Below are 19,642 nucleotides of genomic sequence, written 5' to 3' on the forward strand. Positions count from 1 at the left end.
TATCATAAAGCTTTAAAAATACTTTTTTAAAAAAGAAAAAAAAAAACAACCCCTCATCTTCAACTAGGTAGAACATATAAAACTGTGGAAGGGTTGCCAGAAAGGCCAAGAGACTTGCCTTCTAATTGTGGCTTTCCCAATAACAAGAGCACGCAACTGACATGGTTCACAACCGCTGCAGTAAAACCAGTGGTCTGGCTTTTCATTCCTCTTCTGCTTACAAAGCCTACGAACAGCAGCAAAGAAACTGAAGCCATCTGCAGACTCAAGAACTCAACCTGCATTATTACTCCACCCGTTTTTGGAAGGTTATCTTTGCAACTCTGAGGACACAGAACACACATAGGTGTATGCAGTACGTAAAGCTTACACAGTATACCAACCGTCAGTACAGGCGCTCTCTCTCTTGCAAGGGAAACTTCCCATGTACTAGTGGCAGCTAGTCCCAGCAGACCAACAACTTTCTAACTAACTAACAACAGCAGTCCCAGTATGGACTAACAACTTTCTTTGACCTAGAAGTCATTCTGGTAAGTTCTGTTCCCTCTCTTGGGCCATTCCTCCTCCACCCATTTCAGCAGCACTTTCACAACATCAATTCTCTTATAAAATTTACAGAGATCAATCAGCTGCTCCACAGTTCGGTCGCTATTCCGTAGCAAGAACTCCAAGGTGGGACTTTGGGGCTTCTGTTCAAGGAAACACAATTCATCATAAGTCATCCCCCACTTGCTGGCTAAATTTCTCCAGTTTTTCACCGTTGGGTGGCAGGGATCCAGCTTTAGCCTCACTGCGTACAACAAGTCCTCATCATTGAGCATGTCACTGATGGTCGGTGCACGGAATAAGCACAAGGAGCAGGTGCCATTTTCCTTGCAGGTTTTCTTCAGATCTGCAGTGAAAACCATTAGATGGGGAGAAGTTAGGATCTGTTGCTGTGGTTTCAGTGGGAACAGAAAGTTAAAAGCAAAAAGGGTTGAAGAGTATTATGCTCCCACGAATCATTTCTGAAAAAGTCAGAATAGTGACATGTAATGCCTTTCCTTTTGAAGTACTCAAGAAATTAACTTTCTAAGACTTCTCTTTTCACTATGCTCAGTGGCTATAATCAAAAGGACAATAATTTTGAAAGTACCGTATTTATACTTTTAGAGAAAAGGCATGCAATTCAATCCAGTGTGTGAGCTGGGATATTCCCCTTTTTTCTTTCTTTTTGGGAACTACGTCGCTTCCTCGAATCTGCCATAAACGCTGCTTACATCACCATCAGGATTATGTGCACATTTGGTGCATCTCATATACGTGTTGTAGGACGAAGGAAAAAGTTTTGCGCTTCTGAGCTGCTGCCTTCGTAACAACATGAAACATTTGCACCAGGAGAATCTCTGCTGATAGCTGCAAACACAACTAACATCTAGTACTTTAACACAATGAAAAAGTGGAAATGTTCCTTTGCTTTGTAAGGGCTCTTACAATAACAACTGTCCCTGTTCTACCAAGCAAGCCTATTTTAAATATACATTATGGAAACGAATAAAGTGCATACTCCTACATGTGTGAGAAAAATAAAAATACCAAGTTGCTGGAAGTAGGTGGTGGTATGTGCTAAAATCTGCATCAAATACCAAAAATTGCCATTTAGAGATCTCCCACACACAACTGCACATTGTGAACAACATGGTGCTATCAGACTATATTATATATTAATAACCCATAAAAGCATGTAGAAACCAGTTCTAGTCATACTTCTAGTTAAACACTAACACCAAGACCTTTAACATTGCGGTGGTGCAGGGCATTGGGCATTTTGACTGCAGATATGACCTTAACCCTCCCCGCTCCTTTTAGAGATACCAACTTCTCCCCGCCTTCAAAAGAGTAGTAGATAATGGACACAGCCCAGAAACACTTTTTAAAGCTTCTGCCCTGCAGCCTCACTGTACAGCTTGAAATAGGGAAGTAACTGGTCCTACTTGGGATGAAACTTTTTGAGAAAGGGACACTACAATAAGAAAACTGATATTACGCACAAGATTAAAAACAACAGAAAATGGTGACACACAATTTACAAGTGCCAGATGAGTGCTGGTCTAAGAGACCTGAACTCTATCTCTGGCAAAAGGCAAATCTGGTACTTCGTGCCACCTACTCATACAGACAACATCATCTGTTAAGGTTGAGGGGTTTTGGGTTTGGTTTGTTGTTTTGTTGGGTTTTTGTTGTTTGGGTGTTTTGTTTTGTTTTGGTTTGGTTTTTTTTAATTTGCAGTAATTATTGTCAGATTGTGTGAAAATCTCAGAAAGACAGTAAAATTGTGAGCTGAATGTAGCTTCTGCATGCACTGTGTTTTTTGTTTTTAAGGGAAGAACAAGCTGTTGTTATTTTTGTAACATTGCTCATTAGCTTGCTTTTTTAGCAGGCCAAAGACAACTTCTGAAGTTTTCAACGAGTTAGGACATGCAGCAACAACACTGCTGCAGACACATAACTTCATACAAATGCTTAGATTCCCTGTTAAGGGGAAACATGTTCTGGTGACATCTTTGCTCACAGGTATTCTACAGGCCTTGCAGCTGTTCTCTACAGAAATATGTATGTTAACTATTCTGTTCTTCTTGTGAACCCTAAACTCTTGCTGAAGTAAGACAAAACTTGCTTGCTTCACCCACACCAGTTATACAAACAAGGCAAAATTAATGTAATCCAATCAAAGTTCTGGCTGAGCTCAAAGGGCAGGAGAGCACCCTATCTGAATTTCATCTTATTCTGCTTTGCAAGGATGCCAGAGTAAGTTTTATCTTCCAATAGAAGCAGGGAAGAAGGGGTAAAGAAAACACAGGGCACAGTTATAGGTAAACAAAACTAAACCAACCTGCTTCTTGTGCTATACTGCGTGCAGACTAGCAAAAGCATTATAAAGAATTCTGCTTTTCTAAGATGCCCTGCGTTAGATACAGATGAGCAAATGATGACCTGCCCACCTAATTGTATGATCCTAACGCTACATGATAAGACAAGCTTCTTTACTAACAGGAAATTCTCGGTTGTTCGCTGTTAGCTTAACAGGGCTGTATATCATCCACACACACACCCCCATCCCCAGCAGAGCTCATACCATTATGGGATAAACCCCCACAGCCTACTACCAGCTTCTGCTCTCTCCTGATAGCTGTTTACAGATTTCTTCCAAAGGTGGATGTGCTAGATTTATTTGGAAAGTCCAACTTACACATTTTGTACGGTCTGTGTTATTCATCACCACTCCCTTAGAATAAAAAGGAAGCTGTAAATGACACTGGTAATGAAATGAGTTCCACAAGCACTAATTACCCAGGAAGTTCTTGGTTATGACAAATAGCAGTTTTTAATAAAGTACTTTCAAAGAAAACTTAGGAATAAAATATGTAGAACAGTAAAGCTGACATACTACCTGAAAGTGATTCATCACTATGGTTTTGTGTGTCTTTGTCTTCTGGCTACAAAGCAGAAAACAAACATAAATCAAAACAAAACAATGTATTTGAACACCAGAATAACTATTTGGCTAATTTACATGTGGCAGGAGATTACTTAGAAGAATTCCGAACTACATGTAGAGTCAGACAGGGAATGTATCTGGTTTTGAGGAACTACTGACAATCTGCAGTCTTTTCAGGCAGCATTTTAACGTTTTGGCTCACAAAACCACCCTGTTGGTTGTATCCATCGAACAATGTCATCTTTATTAGATACACTATGGGGTTACATCTTTTGAATAATTTGTTCTTAAACCTTCAACAGCTATTCAACAATTAATAAGGTTTGATTTAGAAGATTTTTTTTTTAATGCTTTGTAATGAAAAAACAAGAATTTTTCCTGTAACATGCATCAGTTAGGGGTTGTTTCATTGATCTGGGAAAAGTGGAGGAGCCTTCTTTACAAACTTCTTTACACACATAAGAAGGTTTCTAGACAACAGGTGGACTTGAACATTTCTGCTGGCTCAGGTCTAACCCTCCTCCTGTTTGAAGTAAACATTCCCTCAGTGGCTTTTCGCCTGCTAATTAAACATAATGAAATTGCTTTGCAGCTTGAGGCTGCAAAATGCGTTGTAACATTTCAATTCTATTATTTAGAGAGCAACGTCTGAAAACTGGAAGGACAGCACCTTGATCCTAGGACCATCGGAAATTGCAGCTGCCCTTACTTTAGCTACACAGGTGTGGAGCCAGGTGAAATAGCTTTCTTCTGTTGAGGACTTAAAATGAAAGCAGAAGGGGATCTTCCCCTTAGATAGCTCCAATAAAGTATTGTTGATTTTTTGTACTGCATCATTCTTCCAAAACTATCACGGCAGGCTTCTTAACATTTTGCAGGCTGTGCATGCAAACACAAGACAACTGGGTAAAAATATAGTGTAATAAGATATTCTATTCCTACCTGCTACACCTTCTTTTCTAAGATATCCACTAAAAATAGAATACAGGCAGTTTCAGTTCATGTGGTGAACACGCATACATTCACAGTCCAATTATGAAGAAGGTAAACTATCTCCAAAATATTTAAAAGTCTTCGTTAGGAAAGGAAAAATTTGCATGCCGTTTTCAGCATTTCTTTATTCCCTGAAAACTGCAAGATCACACACGCAACACCAATTCACTCCATAAAATTTCTGCTGTCTGCCCAAGAGAGATCTAACACTGTATATGCCACTTGCAACAGAATAATCCTTGCCATTATCTTCTAGGAGTTTACTTCTCCACTGGCACCAGGTAAGCTTTCTCTGGACAGAGCTTTTTAAGCATGAACTTGGCCTTCATGGCAACACGTGAGCACCCAAAGTTTAAGAAAAATTAAATCTGGACATCATGATTATACTCATTGTCTCCATTTCCACAAATTCCTTAACAATGTAGAACATTCTTACTGAGCCCTGAGGAGCAAACCTCCAGAAGGGTAACTCACTGGGAGAATGAGGAGCTCCCCATCAGAGCTCAGCCTCCCCAGAGATATTTCAAAATAAATAAACAAGCAAATGAAAACAAAAGGGGAAAAAAAAAAAAAAAAGGAAAAGTGGATATTGCTCACTTAGTTTGCAGTAGCTAAGTTGCTGTCCTGAGCTTCAGTAACATTTCCCAGACTTTATCAATCCACGAAAGTTCAAACTGTATTGTGAAAGCTAATACCTAAATGCCTTTAAGAGATGTCATTATATTCATGTCTTGTGATTAAAAAAAAAAAAAACCACAAGAGTGGCTAGTACTACAAAAAGCACAAAGAAAACCAGGGATACTTACCTGTGCCATACATCTGTTTTCAAAATTTGTATTTTTACTGATCAGTTATTATCCACTTTTATCAAGTCAGATGCACTCAGGTTTATTCAAGAACATTTTCTTGTATTGTAATTGTAATAAGACAATGTAACATTACTCCCCATGAAATGAAGGCATTAAGCAAGAATATTTTTTGCCCACAACTAAAATTCAACCAACCTCTACAGGTCTTAATCAAAGCCATAAACCTACGCACAGTCTGAAGATAAGCAGAAAGTTTTCCAGCTCTGTAGAACCATTAACACCCTAATACACTGAAAGATCTTTATAGTGATTGTAAGCTGGCAATAAATGCTCTTTTCTTGATGATGGGAATGACACCGTTACCTCCATCATCTGTGAAATGCATACCAAACCCATGTTTGTTTCTGATGAAATTCAGCTGGGACTCTGGCATAAGGAACTCCTTTTAATTCTTCGTCTTGCTGGAAAATGCTCATTCATTTCTCTTCTCCAAGTTTTCTGCTCAACCCAAAGAGAATCAATTTGAAATTCAGCAAACAACATTCACTTGAAAGATGGCAACCATGAAGCATGGGGGTCACTCAGCATTGCCCACCCTGTGGCAACGTAGGATTGCACCAACAGTGGAGAGTGTTTCCACTATGGGAAGAGCAGTGTCCCAAAGTCAAGGCAGAACAGTCAAATGCCTCCCTAAGGGCAAAACACAAGGAGTCCAAAACCTAGGATTCCTTACTTCTTCACTTATTCTCTGCCCTGGCTCTATTTTCAGCAGGAAAGAGGGAGGGCATGCATGACAAAGCCTTAACTGTTTGTCAGCTCTTCTTCAGAGCATATACACACTAATCAAAACCTATTTAAACTACAAAGTACACGTTAATGATTAAATAACCTTTCTTTTGCTCTTCTCTGGAAAAGCTCACTTCATTGAACTCTTGAAAAGAGAGCCTATTTCTAGTCTGTTTTACTGAGTAATTCCGTGCTCTCCAGATATAGTCTGAAAATACATTTATTTGTTAACACACTTATTTAATCAACAGCAACAACTTATTTCACATTCAGGTATCTTTTTTTCTTACCTGTTGGATTAGGCCAGAATCTGACGTAAGGGTCTTGATGTTCACAGATGCAATTTCCAATGTAACTTGATCTGTTACGTATTCCTCATCTAAGACAAAGACTGTGAAACACTAGTCTTCCATCCAAATACAAATTTAAATAGTAAGACTATTGAGCATAAAATGTAAGTGTCTAGCATACAAAATTTAACTCCATATCATGATCAGTCACTGGGAAATGCTGGATTAAAAGCCCCAAATATTGAATCGGCAGAGATTACAACAATCATGCAGAGCATGACTGCAAAGAAAATTAATCCTTGCAGAGATTATATATTAGTGTAGCAGTTGTTTTTTCAACAAACACCACACTATTTTTGAAGTAAGAGTCATGTTCTTCTTTCAGAGAGCTGACCTGAGAATATTAACTGATCCTATACTTCAATGTAGGCTGAAGACGACTGTCACAAGTTGCTATAAATTTTGCTTTGCTCTTCTTATCACACTTACAATGGTAATGGTTGAAATATGTACTACACAAATATTTATCTTTTATTCTGCCCCTTTGTGAACTAGGCTCATCCTACTTCTCTGTACTATACAGGAGTTTTCTGAAGCACTGAAATAATCCATTTCAAAGTGTGCTCATCAACTGCCTTGGGAGTCAACTGAAAAGCACAACATTCCTCAGTACAGCACAAACTCTATTTGCCTTTCAAGCTTAACTTCAGCCCTCAAAATGGAGTACAAGGGATACATAAGCCCTTTGTGAATCTTGTGCAGACAGACAAATTTCATCACTCTGCATAACTAACGAGGTCCTCATTATCAAACCATCTGCATAATTCCCCTGGGTCAGGTGCTGACCAACCACTAACATGAGCTTAAAAGAGGTTATGTTCTACATGCTTTTACACTCAAGAACTCTCCGTGGCGGTGACTATGTTTGTAGTGCTGGTACATTTCCATTTCCTGTTTGTTCAGTGGAAAGATTTCATTAAAGAACAGCTATTATCTTTATGAATCATAAGATTACAGAAGACATATTTCCTTATCTCACTCAAGAAATTTATTTGAATCAAAGAATTCATCCTTACACTTGCAAGAAAAAGACAAAATCATTATTTTCCTCTTTTTCTAGTTTTATAAGACTGTTGAAACTTAAAGACAAATAGTATTCCACCCCCAGCAGGGTAAATGTTTAATAAGGATCATCTTTATGACTGTAGGTCCAGAGACAACAAAAACAAAACAAAAAACTTCTGGCTGAAAATGCAGAGTATGGGCATCAAAATTCCACTTCATTTGTGTGGAAGCATTATGTATGCAATTTGTTCCGTATTGGAGTGGTGGTCCAATTATAATTAAAACATGATGTAAACATTAAGCCTAGTCCTGCAAGATGAAAAGTTCCTTCAACTCACCTTTAACTCATAATTGGTAGAGGGTGCCAAGAACTTTAATAATCCATGGCCCCAAAATTGTCCATTAATTAACCAACCTATAAAAGCAATGGAATAGCTCCGCCTGCTCCCCCAGGCCAATGTACTGTCTATTCAAACATTAAATCTGAAGCAAACATAATTATGGGTTACACAGAATCAGACCTGCACATCTGTAACGCTTTATAGCTCACAGATTCATATTTCTAAGTCTGTATTTTTACAGAAATAGTTACAGAAAGTAATTCTTAGAAAAAAATTTAAATCACAGAAATTAACAGAGTATTAAGACGTACTCTTATCACTTTCGACTCCAAAGGGGAAATGTCAAGCTATATTAGTCCTTACATCTTTTTACACTTAGGAAGGGGAAGCAGAAACTAAAGTTAAAAATAAATCAAGTTCCTTCCTTTCTACAGGAAGTGCTGAATTTTCTACTTCCTCTCAGCTTTCCTTTTTAAATTAAATGCATTTAAAACATGCAATCTCAGATTTCAAACAACTTTGACAAAGCTGAAATTTAGGAATTTATCTAATTAATTTTGAGGGTGAACTAACGTCACAGGTGAAATAAAAAACAGTACATGGAAAAGAATGTTACAGAGAAATTGCTTAACACAATAAACAATTTTGAAGGAACAAACTACCTGCCTGCAAATAAACACAAAGTAGTTTATGATTTCAAATGATTTTCATCCCACATTCTCCTTCCCCACTGAGCAGCACTTCTAAGAAGATGATAGTTTCCTCTGGCTGGCTCCCTCAAGCCCCTCAGTCTCTGAACTTCCTTTAATCCCAGTGGTATTATCGCTCACGCTCCTCAGCAAAAGTTTCCATTGTGACTAGCTTCTGCATAGTTCCCTGTGTCTGTCCCCGCTGCAGACCTGCTGTGCAACACAGCATGGAGAACACACTACCTGCAGAGCGCTCAACTGAGCCCCTGCCAGTGCATTCCCTGGACAAAAGCCAACGGTGAAGCCCGGGATGAGAAAAAAACCCCACCCCACATGTCAAGGAAACCATAAAGGGGATATTCACACTGTGTAATCCAGGTATTTGACTGCAGTGCAATACAGAAACTGCACTCTCTCACTCCATTTTCAGTGAGGAGAGCCTGTAGCTTGTGCAGAGTGGACCTATATGAGGTTCCCAAGCAGACAGGATTAATACCTGCTGAAGGTAAAGACAGCATGAAGAGTTAATTTGTTATAGGGCTGAGAATGCAATCAGAGGCAAGAGACTGGGAAGGTATTTCTGGATTGTATTTCTGGTAACCTGAAGGCACTGGTAATCTCTTCAAAGCCACCTTCTAACATTATCATGTCTCCACCATCTCTGAACACTGTTTTTTGATGGCACCACTATATTTTCCTTCCAGATTGAGAACCAAGATCTGATGATGATAGTTTTAGACTGACTTTTAAGATCAAAACGAAACTTTGGAAGGAAATTTCCAAAGTTACATATACACCAAACTGACCTTAAAAATAGAGAATGCGACACTACATTTAAAGCATAAACATATAGGAAAAAGTGTGTTTCAATCTGTTGGATAAGACCAATGGGTTTCATTGCATGTAACAACACAGATCTATGACACCTGCATAGACAGAATTCACAATACTTACCTTTAGGTACTCCTGTGTCTTGGACAGGGTATTTTTCAGTCTGTCACAAAAAGGCAAGAGACACAGATGTTTGTTATTTTGAGTGTAATCGCACTGGAAAAAGAGTATATAAAATTGCACAATCACAGTTGCATCAAATTGCTACTAGTTGATCTGTCTACAATCAGATGTAGTAACACTTCTGATGTGGGAATTGAGATGCTACTAACACCACTGATTAACACAAGCAAAAGTAATAGAGATTGCTGCTTTGCTGCAGTATTTTTAGCTGCTTTGTGAAAAAGCAGAGATTGGGACAGAAATTTAGCATTTAAGCAGCAAGACAACCTAGAAAAGCTAATGCATACCAGGAGGAACAGAGATGACTTCAAAAGCTCTTTTAGCAGATACAAGCTTTTTTTACTGAAATATTACTGTACTGAAAGAAAAAATATTTTCCCCTTCTGCTCTAAAATTAAAAAGCTGATTAAGATGCGATAGAAAACTGTTATTACTGAGTTTAAGGGGATAGCTGTTGATTTCCAGGCACTTTATAACTTGCTATTATACCTGAAATCTACCTCCTTCCCTATGACCCCTACTCTTACGTAAAAGTAGGTGTGGCTTTTAAAGATGCTCGTACCCAAGCAAACAGATTAAAGACATCTTAATTTCAGGGAGTGAGAGGGATAAACAACTTTCATTCTCAGACATAGCAACTTTCCCTCACCTTTTAAAAAAACCTCTCCTTAGCAAAACACAGCATCTAATTTAGTCAGTCCACAAAAACAATCACAAAGTCTGTATCCTTCATTAAAACCTGCTAACACAAATGAGTGTACACAAGACTGCAATAACGGATCCCAGTGAAGGATCTGCATTTAAAGCACTAGTGAAATCTTGAGTTTCCTGCTGACTCCCTGTTGCAAAACATCAAAATGGGAAGAAAACACCAAGTCAAAGCAACAGCTTGCACACTTGACATCCATAAAATAAACCAATGCATTTCAATCTGTTTACATAACTACATTAGACAACAGTCTTCTCTGGGCTACACGGCACTGTAACTTTTCCCCAGAATAAACTATCCATAGCAACATTAAAAAGAGAAAGTCTTAAAAGACTTTGCAGAATTTCGTATTACTTTTACCTGATATACCTTTGTCTTAGCATAAGACTGGCATGTTCAATATCCTAAAACACAAAACCTTGTCATAAATGGTGTTAACTTTGTCAGCAAGCACTGAATAATGCTGTTCAGTCTCTCCCTAGGTTCATCCATGCCTGCTGTAAGGCACTGCTGCTTGGTCTTACCTTTCCACAACTTCTCATCAGACAGTCGATACGGGAAGGAATAATAACCTAGTACAACTGACATTTTAAGCATTAGATGGGTTTTCTTATCCCTCAACCCAAATAGACAGAAGAATGACAGCACCAATCTTTCTTGGTTGTTTCGGTTTGGATTTTTTAAATGAAAAAAATTATACTGTCGCAGCCTCTAGAGGCTATCCCATAGACAGCTCAGCTGATATAACATCCAATTCAGCTTACGTACCTATTAGTATTTCTATTCATACTTTAATTGCCCGAGCTTATCAAATTAAAATTTGCTTATACAATCCTATGGATAAGCAAACCCCTATATATATGCACTTTTTAGATTAACATTCTTGAATGTTTTACCTCACTTCTGCACTACATAACTGTAGAGAGCTATGATGATTTTATTAGACCAGAAACGCATACCATTGTTAAGGAAAGAGTGCTTGGATCTGTATCCTCCACCGGCTCTTTTGCTGCATGATCTGCTGGAAATAAGAAGGCTTTATCACTCCTTAATCTTCCGTCTGGCAATTTGTATTTTTATTCTTTGTCTGACCAAGATAAAGCACAACTATGCAGCCATTACATGCATTATGTCAAATTACATTTCCACAAGAAAACATGACAAACTAGAAAATGTCATAGCTACTAGCACATAGATGAGAAACTACATGCAACAAGGAAACCCAACTCTAAGCTAACAAAAGATAGACATAAATGAAAATTCTAAATTATTTTTAGTCAAAAAAAATAAAAATCACAAAGCAATTCCACAATAAAGAGTAAAATCCAGCAAATTCGCTAAAAGGTAAGTTTTGTTATTCTTGTGACAGCACTCCACTTTTTCCTCAAAGTGGTAATTCAAACAGTAAACATACCCTCTACAACAAAGATTAATACTATAATACACAGCATATTGTACTACAAAACCTAATAAAAAATGTATTTGAGGTAAACATTAATTATTTGCATACAATAGAATAATAACCTTCAATTCTATTAGCATCAAAAGTATATATAAAAAAAAATCTTCAAAGTACTTGCAGGTGAATCATTAAATGTCAACCCCTCTGCATCAATGGCTAAACTCACAAATAATAGTGGGGTATCAAGCAAAAGGGCACAGAAAATCTTAAACAAATCTCATGCAGAAGTCAGGATTCTCAAAATCACTCCTGTAATTTAACTGCCATTTCCTTGAGGAGTCTCTTCTGTTGACAAGTATCACGTTTTCAAAAACTGAATTTCAAATTATGTGGTTGGATTTTCACTCCATTCTTGATACTCTCATTCTGAAAGTCCTTATACTTACTACAAGTATACATCAAATGCTTTCAGCTGCAACCAGTAAGAGGTGATTGGAATGAATATTTGGTGATTACCTTCTCACACATATAGAAATCACTTAGTGCATTTAGAACACAGTCCCAGAAATTATTACAAACTGCACAGTACAAACACTGAGCCCCAAAATAACTCAGAAGTTACACAGACACTATCCTAACCAACTCAGATTTAACACAATTGTTTATTTTGGGACCTACTCCCACAAATCTACTCAACACAATAGAACAGCAAGCTAAAAGGTGATCAGGCCCAGTCAGCATGGGTTATGAGAGGCAGGTCCTGCTCGACTAACCTGATCTCCTTCTACAACAAGGTGACCCGCTTAGTGGATGAGGGAAAGGCTGTGGATGCTGTCTACCTGGACTTTAGTAAAGCCTTTGACACCATTTCCCACAGCATTCTCCTGGAGAAACTGGTTGCTCATGGCTTGGATGGGCACATTCTTCACTGGGTAAAAAACTGACAGGATGGCCGGGCCCAATGAGTTGGGGTGAATGCAGTTCAAACCAGCTGGCAGCTGGTCACAAGTGGTTCCCCAGGGCTCAGTACTGACGCCAGTTCTGATTGATATCATTACCAATGATCTGGACAAGGGGATTGAGTGCTCCCTCAGTAAGTCTGCAGATGACACTAAATTGCGTGGGAGTGTTGATCTGCTTGAGGGTAGGAAGGCTCTGCAGAGGCATCTGGACAGGCTGAATCAATAGGCCACGGCCAATCATGTGAGATTCAACAAGGCCAAGTGCTGGGTCCTGCACTTGGGTCACAACCACCCCATGCAGTGCTACAGGCTTGGGGGTGAGTGGCTGGAAAGCTGCCCAGTGGAAAAGGACCTGGGGGTGCTGGTCGACAGCCAGCTGAACATGAGCCGGCAGTGTGCCCAGGTGGCCAAGAAGGCCAATGGCATCCTGGCCTGTATCAGCAACAGTGTGGCCAGCAGGAGTAGTGAAGTGATTGTCCCCTGTACTTGGCACTGGTGAGGCCGCACCTCGAATCCTGTGTGCAGTTTTGGGCCCCTTACTGCAAGAACAACATCGACCTACTCTAGGTGGTCCTGCTCTGGCAGGGCAGGTTGGACTAGGTGATCTTTCGAGGTCTCTTTCAACCCCTAATGTGCTGTGATTCTGTGATTCAGGTGCTGGAGGATGTCCACAGAAGGGCAACAAAGCTGGTGAAGGGTCTAGAGCACAAGTCTTACAAGGAGCAGCTGAGGGAACTGGGGTTGTTTAGTCTGGGGAAAAGGAGGCTGAGAAGAGACCTTATTGCTCTCTAAAACTACCTGAAAAGAGGCTGTAGCAAGGTGGGTGTTGGCCTCTTCTCTCAAGTAACAAGACAAGAGCAAATGGCCTCAAATTGCACCAGGAAGGTCTAGACTGGATTTTAGGGAAAATTTCCTCACTGAAAGGGTTATCAAGCATTGAAACAGACCTGGCAGGGAGAAAGTCGAGTCACCATCCCTGGAGGTATTTAAAAGACATGTAGATGTGGTGCTTAGGGACATGGTTTAGTGGTGGACTTGGCAGTGTTGGGTTTGTGGTTGGACTTACATTTATGCTGGAAAAGTCCTTTAACGATTGTATGTTCTAAAGCATAAACAACACAATAAAATAAACAGGCCTGAAAATAAAAAAGGTAGCAGCAGTGGGACAGAAGCAGCCCTGGGGCTATAGGAGAGAGCCATTCTCCCTCCTGCCTCTGTGAGGCAGTACCATCAGCAGCAGTTCCTGGGTGTCCGGTGCAGTGCCCAGCCCCTCTCTGCAACGCCAGGTAGAGCCTTTCTCAGTGCTAGTGCCCACAGGAAAACCACACACATTGTCCAGGCAGGAGGTACACAATCAGATCTGCAGGGCTTCAGCACAGCCTTTGCACAAAGACACACTGTGCATTTTAAAAAGGCAGAGGTCTATGAAATTTCAGATGAGCATGTTCACACTGCAGTACAAAGTTTAGGAAGACGTATACAGAAGAGGAAAAAAACCCAAACCAAAACCCCGCATTCCTGTGACATGCTCTTTTTGGTAAACATGAAATCCCTGCTCTAGAAACATGGTATTAACAGAATCTTCTGGATAAAGCCTGCCCTGATGGCAAGGGCCAGCACAAACTGCCATAAGCTTCACAGCTCAAATGCAGAGAGATTGAGAGTCAGACTGGGATATGAAAAGTACAATGAGCTGGCATAAGACACAGCATGAGAGTAGGGCCAAAAAGGGAGGATCCAAGTGGGAACCGTAGTGGAAAGCTGCGAAGGAACTGGAAAGGGAGCTTAGGCAGAGAAAAGCCCACCCTGCAAAGGAAAGCTGCAACAGAAGGAGGTACTGGGAACCAAAGAAAGGCTCCAGAGAAGAAGGCTAGCCCAGGCAACACTAGTCTCATTGTTTCTCCACTGTCAGCAAAGACTCAACAAACCCAGTGGCAAAGCATGCAACTTATGATCTGTTTATTCTGGAGGCCTCACAGCTCCTCCTTACAGCTTCTTAGATACATTTTAAAAAAAAAAAAAAAATAATCTTTCTTTTGCCCTTGTAAGGTAAGAGGAGCCTTGAGGTAGATGAAAGCAGACCCCACAAAAGGTCCATGCCCTGGTGAATCTTGGTGGCTACCGTAGGTATGGTAAGGGCTTCTGTTACATCTCCAAGATACGGCCAAGGTACATTGCGACACTGGTAATTTACTTCACACAATGCAGAGGGAAGCACTGAAAAAAAGGGAGAAGCTCCAAGAATATAGGCACTTGAAATAAGGACTTCACAGACTCCAGGGTGACTCTACAAGAGGTGATGAGGTTACAGTATGGTACCTTCAATTGACTCCTGCTTTCTAGGTCTCACACAGAAACAAGTTACTGTGAATCTGTGTCTCTGTATCTTTCTTGCTTAGTACCCATTCTGAAAAACATTTTTAAACTGTGTTTCTTTTCCTATACCTCAATTTCTTCCCTTTTGTTTTTCTAGTTCTTTACGAAGAACAGCAATTTCCATGTTTTTTATGCACTGCCAAGTCCCAACATTTTCTATAAATGGCATGTATGTGTACGAATATTTGCACCTAAGAATAAAGGCTCCACGTATAGGCTGTGGATGACTCACCATGGTCTTGTTGACCACTGATAGTAGGCAGATAATCTGAAAACCACAGGCTTAATATTTAATTGTGAATAAGGCAATTAAAAAGCCATGTCGCCCCTCTCTTTCCCACATGTATCTCCCACAGTGTTCTGCAGGTCATGTTATACAGCTGGTAGCAGGTGCAGAAAACAGCAGGGAGGAAAGTTCTCTGTTTATCTCAAATGTAAAACATCCACAGTTTTGCTTGTTGAAAGGCCAACAGGAAACATAGGTATCACATGACTGACTATTCGGTGCAGATCGTCTGATTTCATAGTTACTTTGACAGACAGCTTGACACCACCACCATCTGGATCCCTCAAAAAATCACTATTACCACACTCCCCACTGACCGCATACAGCCACTGGACTACATTTACTTCCCCACACCTCCGCCAGGAACCACACATGAGTTGACTCAGATGGACATAAATCAGCACGCGCAAATTGACCCGGACAGATGGAACTCAGGTTCGGTGGTTGTTCTCAAGGCTCCTTTCTGCTGCCCAGCAGCCACACTGCTGCCACAGCTGTTCTGCCTGAGTCTGTCCAGTATCACCAATCTGCAACAGGATCATCAGACTTGTGCCCATCGACACCGTTTCTCTTTGTTCAATGCTGCTACTCTAACAGTGATGCAATGCTGTGTGACCAGTTTGTCAATTTTAAATATACGCAGATGTATACACGGGTATACACTTACACATTCAAACTTCTAATCCTACATCTGCTCTTCTTGCTTGCATTGGAAGGAAGTCTGAAGGTGAGTTTTGGAGACCACAGCATTTTGACCTTTGAGTGGGAGGGGGTTCACAAAGCACCACGTTACAGGTGTCAACCCTCTGTTACAGTTTTTTCCATGCAAGTAGCCTTGACACCACCAGTGGTGAGAGAAGCCCATGAAGTGTACCGTAGTTATGTAGTTCCACCATACACATAATAAGACCTCTTTCACACCAAGCCTGGGCACACACATTACTGTACAACACAGTACAAGTCAAACAAAGTGATCACCCTAATGCTAATGATGTTCGTAGAGACAAACCTTCTGATTAAACCCCAATCAACATTGGTGCTTGGACCACAGGCACATGAATTTTAGATTTGAATAAGAGGAGGAAATACAGCAAATTACATTAGAATAGTTGGTTCTCTGACAAATCTCAGTCCATAAGCACTTGTCCGTTTTTGTTTACTGTTAACTACTCAAAACTTTGTCACTGTCTGAGCAGATAGGTAGGAGAAAAACTGGGACGATGTCACACCTGAGATGAGGTACTCCAAAGTCATTCGCACCATTCGGCATGAAAATTAAAGCACATGAGCCTCCTAACCACCCAGAGACTGGGGTTTTAAGAAAATGGCTTTTTCACGTGCTGTTAGCAAGCACCATCTAACTCACACACTAAACACCGGAGCAGGCTTGACAAGACAAGTTGCACTAAATCACACCAGCAGAGCACATGATAAATTATTACCATGCTTAATTAGCGTGTGCGGAGGGGGAAGGGAGCAACCAACAAACCCTTTTTATCGCGGCGGGGGCGAGGCTGCTCACCTGGCTCCCGTGAGCCGCGGCTGCGGGTCACCCCCGCCCGGGGAAGGGGGGGGAGAGGAGCGGGGCGGCGGGGCGCCGCGGGCCGCACCCCGCGCCGCGCCTGCCCCGCACCCGCGGAGGGGGGCGCCCGGCAGGAGGAGCCGCCGCCGCTCCTCCCGCCGCCCCGCGGGGCACCCCGCCCGCCCGGCTCCCAGCGGCGGCAGCGGCGGCGTCCTCACCTGAGGGCAGCGGGTCCTGCGGAGCGGCCATGGGGCGGGTGGCGGCGGGGTCCCAGCGTGAGGAACGAGCGGCGCCCGCCGACGTGCCCGGAACCACCGCCCCGCCGCCCCGCCCCCTTCCTGCCGCCGCCCCGCCCGGAGCCCCGCCGCAGGTAGGGCCGGGCGCGGGGCCCCGCCTCGCCCCCCGCCGGAGGGAGGCCCCGCCGGGGTAGTGAGCGCTGTGGGCCGGGGCCGAGCGCGGCGGGAGCCGGCGCTCTCCGGCGGGGGGTACCGCTTTCCCGCGGATACGGCGGGGTAACGGCTGCGGGCGGGAGGCGCTCCGCTGTGTCCCGTTAGCGCACAGCCGCAGGGTGCGTGCTGGGGCTCATCCCGCAAGGCTACTTCGGACCCAAAGTAGGTTTCTTCGGCAATGTAAAATCAAGCGCTCGCTCTCCTGCGCTTACAAGTATTTCCGCGCTTCAGTAACCACCTCCAGACGGAGAGGGGCGGTCTCGGTTAGGATTTAGGGTCCATCTGCAGATGGCTCACGGAGCACGGAGAGAGGTCGAGAACACAAATATTGCACTGGTTTTTCACAAAAACGTAAAATTCACCTTCTTATGCTACAGGCACTTCCGATACCATGACGATGTCAAACCTCTGTATGTAATTGCTTTGAGTCCCCAGCGCCATTTCCGGCAAATTCTCTCACTCAAGGTTTCAATACACTCAAAGTCATACAGGTTTATTACATGAGGTCTGTACGCAAAATCAGTTTCTAAATAGGAAATATCATGTATTGCCATTTATTGTACAATACAAACAAAAGAAACCAGCATAACTGAATTTGTCACTATAAAGACTACATTTATGTGTTAGCCACCTTACTTGTTTATTAATAAGGTTACTTTACAGCCAAATTCTACTGTTACACTGGGAAAGCTCCAGTTCACTCAACTGGCTTACACTGGAGTAACTAAAAGTAGCCTTTGGTCCATAAAGCATTAAAAACTGCGTGCTTTTCTACAGGTTATTTTCCATCTCTTGTGCATGTTACAAATCTAAAAAAAAAAAAAAAAAAAAAAAAAAAAAGTGATAAAGATTAAATTGCTCTTATTTTCAGAATTCAGACTGAATACAGTGGCTCATCCTGCTATTTGGCTTGTCATTAATATCAGTAATGGTAGTATTTTTCAATTATTCTGTTATTGAATTTGTGAACTCTTGTAAAAGAGCAAGAGGAGAGCAAGGTCTTTGTGAGGAGAGCTCTTACGGCATACCTCTAAATCACCCTACCAGTGAGAGTACTGACATGGTATTTAGTCATAATATGGTTCAGAGCATCACCCTTATTTCACCGGAGATAAATGGAGGTTTTGGCATTGGGTTATACACACACACGAACGCATGCATAAATCCCTACATAACTTCATCTCCAAGGCTGAGCTAACCAATCACTAACATTTCTGTAACTCATGATGTGTAAAAACCAAGGAAGTATTTTTTTAGCCGTAGTGTTGGAGTCCAGCTGTTCAAGGTATGAGTTGACTCTGACAGCTTCCACATTAATATTGAAACTCATTCTCAAAGGACAGAGGCACTTCTTAGTTTAAAAGGGTAACACCAAGTCTAATTAGAAATAAAATTGTTGATTCTGCATGTTTCCCTAGTTTTCCTTACAGGCACCATGTTTCTGGTGATGGATAATCAGGCTGAGAGTTATAGGGTGGATGAAGTGTATTCTTACCAACACAGGTCCACAAAAATGCTAGAGTAATAATTGGAGCCCCTCCTATAACTGTAAGGAATGACAAAGCCACAGTAGAACTAAGAATTTTCTGGATTTTAAACCTGCCAAATTTATGCCTTAATAAAACGAATACCGTATCTGCCCTGAGGACCTGCATGTATGTATTGCCTCCGTGTGCTGCTTGAAGACTACTGATTTTAACCCCAGAAGTAGATATAGTCAGCGACTACAAAAACTTTGGATAAATATATGTATAATCTCCACAAAAATGTATCCATTAACATCCTTCAAAATATCCCTAGTGTACCATCGTTACACGGGTGGCTGTAAACTGCAGAAATATGCGAAGCATGGGTGTTGAGGGCTAAGCCAGGTTTTACCATCAGTGTGGCATTTAGTCTTCTGATAATTTTTAACCTGAAATTTTCCTACATTGGGATTAAAAAAATATTTTAGTAAACAATAACAAAATAATTTTAGTGGAACACCACTTGTGCCAGCATGTGGTTAATGTCATCAAAAATCATGTATTTTTAAAAGAGTAAATTACATTGGTTTTTTGATTTGAAACTTTTTTTAAAAAAAACCATGTTATTTGTAAAGAACTGTTTAAAATAATGGAATTTAATAATAGAAACGAATAGTCTAGATAACATTACTGCCTCAAAATTTATGTTAGTCATCATAATTGAACAAGTTTTCCCTATTACTGAAGGAGGAGCCTGCAATTACGTATAGATATGTCTAGAGCACTGTCAACAGTACAGATTAATTTGGCTGTTGCATGCCTGTTCTTGTACCATTTTTCAATGAGAAATATAGAAATCTTTGTTCGTTACTTAACTAACTGACCAGTCCAGAAAGCCAGCAATTATTTTGGCAAAACTAAATATAACTGTACCATAAAAACTAAACCCAGAATAAGATAACTTCAAGCAACAACACTCTTTAAAACAGTGGATTAACTTTCTCA

General features: G+C 41.1%; 1 protein-coding gene across 2 annotated transcripts; it reads right to left on the minus strand.

The window, feature by feature from the left end:
• Nucleotides 1-421: 421 nt before the first annotated feature.
• On the minus strand, nt 422-16,971 carry EDARADD (EDAR associated via death domain). 2 transcript variants are annotated; one of them, XM_086460977.1, is made up of 6 exons: nt 16,941-16,971; nt 11,134-11,195; nt 9,406-9,445; nt 6,357-6,445; nt 3,431-3,476; nt 422-892 (listed from the first exon to the last, which is right to left on the minus strand). In XM_086460977.1, exons 1-6 carry the CDS (start codon nt 16,969-16,971, stop codon nt 516-518), a joined length of 645 nt encoding a protein of 214 aa, XP_086317103.1. In that variant the 3' UTR covers nt 422-515. The 2 variants fall into 2 exon arrangements, with proteins under 2 accessions (XP_086317103.1, XP_086317102.1); XM_086460976.1 differs by having other exon boundaries at nt 6,357-6,457.
• Between the last annotated feature and the right edge of the window lie 2,671 nt (nt 16,972-19,642).

Source organism: Leptosomus discolor, chromosome 2 (assembly GCF_034619465.1).
Source record: "Leptosomus discolor isolate bLepDis1 chromosome 2, bLepDis1.hap2, whole genome shotgun sequence".
NCBI classification, from domain to species: domain Eukaryota; kingdom Metazoa; phylum Chordata; class Aves; order Leptosomiformes; family Leptosomidae; genus Leptosomus; species Leptosomus discolor.